Source organism: Oncorhynchus gorbuscha, linkage group LG16, assembly GCF_021184085.1.
Source record: "Oncorhynchus gorbuscha isolate QuinsamMale2020 ecotype Even-year linkage group LG16, OgorEven_v1.0, whole genome shotgun sequence".
NCBI lineage: Eukaryota > Metazoa > Chordata > Actinopteri > Salmoniformes > Salmonidae > Oncorhynchus > Oncorhynchus gorbuscha.
In genome coordinates, this window is record NC_060188.1 from 21630900 (window position 1) to 21640059 (window position 9160).

The 9160-nt window shown below is 42.9% G+C and overlaps 1 protein-coding gene across 1 annotated transcript; it reads left to right on the top strand.

Moving 5' to 3' along the window:
- The first annotated feature begins 3507 nt into the window (after nt 1-3507).
- On the top strand, nt 3508-9110 carry LOC123999169 (eukaryotic translation initiation factor 3 subunit G). Its single transcript, XM_046304661.1, has 10 exons — nt 3508-3756; nt 3843-3889; nt 4208-4296; nt 4429-4488; nt 7502-7606; nt 7791-7983; nt 8100-8219; nt 8486-8622; nt 8762-8868; nt 9038-9110. The coding sequence occupies exons 1-10, from the start codon at nt 3734-3736 to the stop codon at nt 9051-9053; spliced, it is 897 nt and encodes a 298-aa protein (XP_046160617.1). The 5' UTR covers nt 3508-3733; the 3' UTR covers nt 9054-9110.
- Nucleotides 9111-9160: the final 50 nt, after the last annotated feature.

The window sequence follows — 9160 nt, forward strand, 5'->3', positions numbered from 1 at the left end:
CCAACTGCAGCAAGGTCTAAAAAGTCAATGAACCCAGAATGCAACGCAAGTTTGAAGACAAAGTAATCATTTTCTACCCAAGCTACGGATGAGTAGCTGTGTCTAAGCGGGTGAATTCAAGTCGAACCACCTGGCCTCCATCTCCCATCGAATCTTGGTATCTAAAGGGTTTCAATCCTATGCTGTGAGCTCTGAGCTACAGAGCTGTCTGTCCTCAGAAGACCCCTTCCACAGCAAAGGGTGAGGGAACAGACTCCTCAGCCAAAAAGGACACTGACATCGGGAGGACGATCAGGGAGGTGCGCCGGAGTAGTGCGTCATCGAACAGCTGAAGGCCTACGCAGAGAATCCTCGGAGATCATCCCCAAGTAATTACATCATTATATTCTGACCCATAAGAGCGGCAGTTTGGGGCAAGGCTATGGTTAGAATAGCATAGCTGACAAATTGTAACGTCGTTCGTCTGTTGAATGAAGAGAGTCAGACCAAAATGCAGCGTGTAGGTTACTCATGACTTTAATGAATGAAAAGGTACATGAAATAACTGAATACGAAAACAACAAACGAAACATGAAACTAATTACAGCCTATCTGGTGAATACAACACAGAGACAGGAACAAACACCCACAAAACTACAAAGCGAACTCAGGCTACCTAAATACGGTTCCCAATCCGAGACAACGAGAATCACCTGACTCCAATTGAGAATCGCCTCAGGCAGCCAAGCCTAACTAGACACACCCCTAATCATACACAATCCCAATTAATACAAACCCCAATACGAAACACAACATATAAACCCATGTCACACCCTGGCCTACCCAAACATATACCAAAAACACAAAATACAATGACCAAGGCGTGACACAAATTCACCCAAGTGTTTTTTTCTCGTGTACTTTATTTTTTCTCTCTCTTTTGAAATCCTCATTGTGGGTAACACGCAAAAGTGGACTTTTTCTCCATAAGCTCCATTTTAAATGTCCACTCTAGAGAGCTGCGCGAGTGGACATGTGAAACGGAATTTATGGAGGAAAAGTCCACTATGAAATGGACATTAAATGTGGAGAATGATAGGCCACATTTGCATATGTTGGCCATCAAGTAGGCTATTAATTTCTATGCCATGCTAGGCTACTCTAGAACTGAGCATGAGTAAAACCCTTTGCTTGATACGGTTATCCGTAAGAAAAGTCGACATTTGAATGCAGTTTACTTTAATCCACCTCTGGGCGAATTTATCTAAAGAGCTCTAGAGCACATAAAGTCATTTCCCGAGGCTTTGTTGCCATTATATCAGTTCTAGTGCATTAATATGTTTTATGGAAACATATTAAATAGCCTACCTACAACTGGTAAAACGTTGTCACGATGTGCATGCATGCTGCACTGTCTCCTTGACTCAGCAGTATGGGATCAATATCATGCCAAATGTATTGTGAACACACATCATGCATTTTGTATTCGTGTATTCATGATCTGTACAAATAAGTACCAATCCACAATTGTAAATCACCAATTCACAAATGTAAATCATTGTATTTTGCATTAGAATTTTGACAGATATGGCAAACCTGCAACGCCATATTTGGAAGCGCTAAGGTCACCTGACTTTTGGCAGGGATTTGACAACAAGAAAAAGACAAAAAGTTCTCACATGTAGAAAGCGATTTGAAGCACCCCTAGAAAGCATGGTGGTTACCGTGTTATAATTTCTGCAGCCTTGTAAGGCAGGCATCAACATGGCCGAATGAGAGGCTGCCAGCGATTTATAGAAATCATCTCCTACGGGTACAAACCTTTTTTCTATGAATACAAATAGCTTTTTTGGGGGTCATTGTCCTGTTGAAAAACAAATGATAGTCCCACTAAGCGCCAACCAGATGGGATGGAGTATCGCTGCAGAATGCTGTGGTAGCCATGCTGGTTAAGTGTGCCTTGAATTCTAAATAAATCACTGACAGTGTCACCATCAAAGCACCCCACACCATCACATCTCCTCCTCCATGCTTCATGGTGGAAACCACACATACAGAGATCATCCGTTCATCTACTCTGCATCTCACAAAGACACAGCGGTTGGAACCAAAAATATCCAATTTGGACTCATCAGACCAAAGGACAGATTTCCACCGGTCTTGTTCATTGCTCGTGTTTCTTGGCCCAAGCAATTCTCTTATTATTATTGGTGTCCTTTAGTAGTGGTTTCTTGGCAGTAATTCGACCATGAAGACCTGATTCACACTGTCTCCTCTGAACAGTTGATGTTGAGATGTGTCTATTACTTGAACTCTGTGAAGCATTTATTTGGGCTGCAATTTCTGAGGCTGGTAACTCTAATGAACTTATCCTCTGCAGCAGAGGTAAATCTGTGTCTTCCTTTCCTGTGGCGGTCCTCATGAGAGCCAGTTTCATCATAGCGCTTGATGGTTTTTGCAACTGCAATTGAAGAAAGTTTAAAAGTTCTTGATAGTTTCCGGATTGACTGACCTTCATGTATTAAAGTAATGACGGACTGTCATTTCTCTTTTCTCATTTGAGCTGTTCTTGCCATAATATGGACTTAGTCTTTTACCAAATAGGGCTATCTTCTATATACCACCCCTATTACATTTACATTTAAGTCATTTAGCAGACGCTCTTATCCAGAGCGACTTACAAATTGGTGCATTCACCTTATGACATCCAGTGGAACAGTCACTTTACAATAGTGCATCTAAATCTTAAAGGGGGGGGGGGGTTGGAGAGGGATTACTTATCCTATCCTATCTTGCGGTTAATTTGCAATCTACAAATGATTTGTAATTATGCTCTGGCCACCCGACCTACCACTCAAGAAAAAGTTGGCCCCCGGCTGAATCTAGTTGATGATCCCTGCTTACGGGCATGTGTAGGAGTGTGTAGGAGGGAGATTCCTTGGTGTAAGACATGTGCAGAATGGGGCATTTAGGCAAAGGAATTTGTAGCATTGGGGAAAGTAGTGGTATGTGTTAATTGTAGGGGTGCCCATGGGGCTGGGGATCAGAAAAGTCGGGTGCAAGAGAGGCAGGTTGAGGTTTCCAGGGTTACAGTAGTTGTTATATGCTGAGGCAGGGAAGGAATTAGAGGAAGATGGGTCAAGGAGGAGGGATCCTGAGAGGAGTGGTGTAAATTGTAGATCTGTACCAGTACAGAGGGATATAAGTGATATATGTTTCAGTAAGATTTGATTTTTTAGCAATTATAGCAATGGTTATCAATTGAACTGCAGGGATGTAATGTACATCGCAGAAAATCGAGGTTGTGGTGGCAGCTGCAGAACGTTTTTTTGTTGTTGTGCGAGACTAGATGTCAGAAGAGTTACAGTGTGTTAAGTCTTTTCAGGCTGTTGGCCTGAGGTGGCATATATTTAAAAAGTGGGCAGGGGGGTGGTTTATTTTTATATTGTTTATTATTATAATATATATTTTTTTGTGTTTAGATGGTAGGGTATTTGTTGATTAAAAACAAATTCAAGCAAAGTATAAGGTAATACTCCAGTCTAGTAACGTTAGGCTGCGGTAATTCAACATTAATTGGTTGCCAACCGCGGATAAACCTCATCGAATAAGATTTTGTGTCCTATCGTTTAAATTGCATTAAGTAGCCTCCATACCCGTTGGTGGCACTCTAGCTATCCTATTTGGTAAACTTTTTAGTTTGTGTCGTTCATGTATTTTTCCTTGTTCTCTGGCCGCTGCGCGCACAGACAGAATGCCGTCGATTGAATACGACGAGTGAGTTCTTCAATACAAATATAATGATTATCGTATATATCATGTCTTTGAATTCTCAAACACTGTGTGTTAATCCTTCTTTCTAGTTCCAAGCCCAGTTGGGCTGATCAGGTTGAAGAGGAGGGAGACGAAGGTAAGAGGCTGGCTAGCATTAACTTGCTAGCTAAACCAGGCGATTTCCACGTGTATTGTTTTCTTCATTATAGCCGTTAGTTTCTCTGTCACACTTCGTAGTCAGTACGACAATTTTGGGGATTTTACAGGAAGGAGGCTACCCCCCCCCCCTAATGTTAGTTGGCTAGCTAGTAACGAACGTTAGTCTGTCAGGGAAACAAAGTCTACTCGTCATATGGTGGGTAGTTGGTGGTAGGCAGACTATCCACTAACAGACCGTATCGATATTATTGTTAACTATCAGACCTCATTTGTGTGTTGTCATCCCCACCACCAGGTACCCTACCCCCTCCAAAAGAAACCGTCAAAGGAAATGTCAAAACCATCACGGAATACAAGATCGACGAGGATGGAAAGAAGTTCAAGGTACTTTTTGTTTTAATGCTCATCCAAATAGGAGAGTGGGTTTCTTGATTCCTTCCCACACAGTCTACTGCCCCTGATGTCTGAATCAGATGTAACTAACCAAGAAATGAACATTTGACATTTGTGTTATAGATTATTCGCACCTTCAAGATTGAGACTAGGAAGGCCTCCAAAGCTGTTGCCAGGAGAAAGGTCAGTATTTTATTTGGGAATTTAGCACAATCTTAACATTTGTTGCACAACACCTCAGTATTGAGTTTGATAGAATTGTACATTAACCCTTTACACTTGTACCTGTATATGGATGAGAAATGACAGATTTGGAGGCAGTGGCTGTACAGTTAACATGCTATGCACAACATCAGAGCTCAGGGTCTCCTCAGCTTTGTATGGGTTTTGACTGACAGCTGTTCTGAACTTGAGCACTGGTGTGACAAGAAGTTTCTCCCATCCATCCCGCTAATTGGGTAACTTTAGAATGGTTTTGTCTGAGTGAGGGAAATGCTGTAAATTACAAGGCTCTATGTGTTTTGTGACAGATGAGATGTTACGGATTATAGTAAATACCACTGATGTCATACGAGCAAGCCAAACACACGTTAGCCTAAATGGGCACTTCACATTTCCATATCCTAAGACTCATTTAATATACACTGTCAACATCTATGATCACAATGTTTGATATACAGTTACAAGATTACATGGCATTATACCCCCCCCCCCCCCCCATACTGAATACTGTTGCCAAATACAACAGGTGCTTACTTATAAGCAATTAACCAACAATGCAGTTATAAGGAAAAATAAGAAAAAAAGAAATATAACAAATAATCAAGGAGCAACAATAAAATAACAGTAGTGAGGCTACATACAGGGGGTTCTGGTACAGAGTCCATGTGGAGGCTATATACAGGGGGTTCTGGTACAGAGTCCATGTGGAGGCTATATACAGGGGGTTCTGGTACAGAGTCAATGTGGAGGCTATATACAGGGGTTCTGGTACAGAGTCAATGTGGAGGCTATATACAGGGGGGGTTCTGGCTATATACAGGGGGTTCAATACAGAGTCAATGTGGAGGCTATATACAGGGGGTTCTGGTTCAATACAGAGTCAATGTGGAGGCTATATACAGGGGTTCTGGTACAGAGTCAATGTGGAGGCTATATACAGGGGGTTCTGGTACAGAGTCAATGTGGAGGCAGAGTCAATGTGGAGGCTATATACAGGGGGTTCTGGTACAGAGTCAATGTGGAGGCTATATACAGGGGGTTCTGGTACAGAGTCAATGTGGAGGCTATATACAGGGGGTTCTGGTACAGAGTCAATGTGGAGGCTATATACAGGGGGTTCTGGTACAGAGTCAATGTGGTACAGAGTCAATGTGGAGGCTATATACAGGGGGTTCTGGTACAGAGTCAATGTGGAGGCTATATACAGGGGGTTCAATACAGAGTCAATGTGGAGGCTATATACAGGGGGTTCAATACAGAGTCAATGTGGAGGCTATATACAGGGGGTTCCTGTACAGAGTCAATGTGGAGGCTATATACAGGGATACAATAGAGTCCATGTGGAGGCTATATACAGGGATACAATAGAGTCCATGTGGAGGCTATATACAGGGGGTTCTGGTACAGAGTCAATGTGGAGGCTATATACAGGGGGTTCAATACAGAGTCAATGTGGAGGCTATATACAGGGGGTTCTGGGGGTTCAATACAGAGTCAATGTGGAGGCTATATACAATAGAGTCAATGGGGTTCAGGGGTTGGTACAGAGTCAGAGTCCATGTGAGAGGAGGCTATATACAGGGGGTTCAATACAGAGTCAATGTGGAGGCTATATACAGGGGGTTCTGGTACAGAGTCAATGTGGAGGCTATATACAGGGGGTTCTGGTACAGAGTCAATGTGGAGGCTATATACAGGGGTTTCCTGTACAGAGTCAATGTGGAGGCTATATACAGGGGGTTCCTGTACAGAGTCAATGTGGAGGCTATATACAGGGGGTTCCTGTACAGAGTCCATGTACAGGGCCAACGGTTAGTCCAGGTAATATGTAGGTAGAGGTAAAGTGACTATGCATGGATAATAAACAGAGTAGCAGCAGTGTAAAAATGGGGGTTGGGGTAGGGATAATGCAAATAGTCCAGGTAGCCATTTGATTAACTGTTCAAGAGTCTTATGGCTTGGGGGTAGAAGCTGTTAAGAAGACTTGGCGCTCCGGTACCACTTGCCGTGTGGTAGCAGAGAGAACAGTCTATGACTAGGGTGGCTGGAGTCTTGGAATTTTTAGGCTCTTCCTCTGACACACCCATAAAATTGCCAAGGACTCCAACCACCCTAGCTATAGACTGTTCTCTCTGCTACCGCACGGCAAGTGGTACCGGAGCGCCAAGTCTAGGTCAAAAAGGCTTCTTAACATCTTTACCTGAGTTTGGTTGTTGGGTATTGTGAAGATTTGCGCTAAATACACTCATGACACAAATTTCTATTGGCTTCTCTGAGTTGCCTTGTGAAAGCCTAACATTAAGATCATATTTTATCATTTAGCTAGTCATGTTGGCAATAGAACAAGATTTCAAATGATGCCCATCTGACCCAGATTGTGATTTATAATGGATCGTTTTTGTATTGCATAAACACCAACAGTAATTGGGTAAAGGCAGGGATGCAGGGCGGTGTTCCAAACAAAGTAACTGCACGTGTGCTTCCTCAACGGCACAGATAGGAGAGCTCAAAAAAGCACCTTACAGTTGAAGAATCTTCAAGTCATAAAAGTGCATTAAAATTGCTTAGGAACTGTTCACACTTTGGAGAGGTGTGGCCACTTGAAAACACCAGTTAGACCTCACTCAAACCCTCACAAACCCCACACATATTCTTTGTTACTGAATCTATCCAGAATATTTTCAGATTTTGTTATCAACAAATGTGTCAAAGTACAGTACATTTAAAATGCACAAAATCAACAGTATACTGTTTGGATTCAGTCATGTGTCAGGTGAACTGTTGTCATCACCTTTGGTCTGATCATTTCCCCTTAATCTCCAAAGTGTTTTCTTTCAGTTGCTGCCATGGTCACGCATATCCTTATTCACATTTCCATTTAGTCCTATCCCTATAGGCCAATTCCCATGTGTGTAAGGGGTTAAAAAATTGAAGGTATTTTACTTAGCATTGTTTTTCTATCCCCTCCAATCAGAACTGGAAGAAGTTTGGCAACTCTGAGTATGACCCACCAGGTCCCAATGTTGCTGATACCACAGTCAGTGATGATGTCTTTATGGTGTTCATCTCTAGCAAAGAGGTAAGGAGCCAGTGAGAGAAGCTGATCTAGTATTGTTCTCTTTAAGCCATCAGAGATCTCTTCAGTCACAACAATCCAACAATATGTTTTTGTATGATGTAGTTATATGATCCTTGTTAATTGTCACCTTTTAGTTCCGGCATAAATCAGTGATGACATGTAATAACCTGAATCCTTCTCTCAGGACCTGAATGCCCAAGACGTGGAAGAGGACCCCATGAACAAGCTGAAGGGACAGAAGATAGTGTCCTGTCGAATCTGTAAAGGAGACCATTGGACCACCCGCTGCCCCTACAAGGACACTCTGGGTCCCATGCAGAAGGAGCTGGCCGAGCAGCTGGGCCTGTCCACTGGAGACCCGACGAAGACTGCAGGAGGTATTGTCATAATTGCCCAGAAGTTATATTGTGCTGTAAATGTACAGTCCTGATTGTGGTTAATGATTTTGTTAAATTGACATCACTGATGGATATTTTTTAAAACTTTGTTTCAGACGAGCCTGAGCCTGCCGCACCAGCTGCAGGGAGCAAAACAGGGAAGTATGTGCCCCCCAGCCTGAGGGATGGCAGCACACGCAGAGGAGAGTCCATGCAACCCAATCGCCGTGGTGCATGTACGTATGATTAAACTTTTCCACTGTTTTCTAGAATAAGGAGCATAGTCTATGGAGTCACCAGACCAACACCGTAGTCTCGTTTGAGAAGTATCTTGATGTCTGGACAACACTCATGGTCCTGGTTCAGCATGGAGCAGTCGAAGCAAAACATTTCTCTTGATTTCATTTGGGGAATTCCAACAAAGCCAGGCATTTTGGTAAGATGCCTAAACGGCTGGGGGTGAGAACACAAACCCAGACTAACAGTATGTATCCTTCCACAGCTGATGACAATGCCACCATCCGTGTGACCAACCTGTCTGAGGACACCCGTGAGACGGATCTGCAGGAGCTCTTCAGGCCGTTCGGCTCAATTTCCAGGATCTACCTGGCAAAGGACAAAAACACAGGCCAGTCCAAGGTGAGCGCAGCAGAAGTTCAAATGGTTACTAGTTTAGTAGTGTATACATGCACCAGCAAGTTAATGGAGTAATTGAAAATTGTGGGAGCATTCAGGTCTTTCAACGGGTTGGTTTATTCTGAAATGGTTTGTCCTTCAGGGCTTTGCCTTCATCAGTTTCCACCGCAGGGAGGATGCAGCCAGAGCCATCGCAGGAGTGTCAGGATTTGGATACGATCATCTTATCCTCAATGTGGAATGGGCAAAGTGAGTATTGTTTGACTTGTGATGAGCGATTCATGTCAGATGGAGCACTCATCAGGAACTACAGATTCCATATGCATTGAAAGCTTTGTGGCTGTTTAGAATCTAGACACTTCACTAAATTGCATCGGATTTATTTACTGATTTTATTCAACCATCTTTTCCCTCCCAGACCATCAAACAACTGAGATGGCGATTACATTTCATGTAAAATGTGACTCTGAATAAAGACTTCGTAAATCCTGGTATGTCTCTACAGAACCTTTTCATGGGGTATATTGGGATGACCATTCAA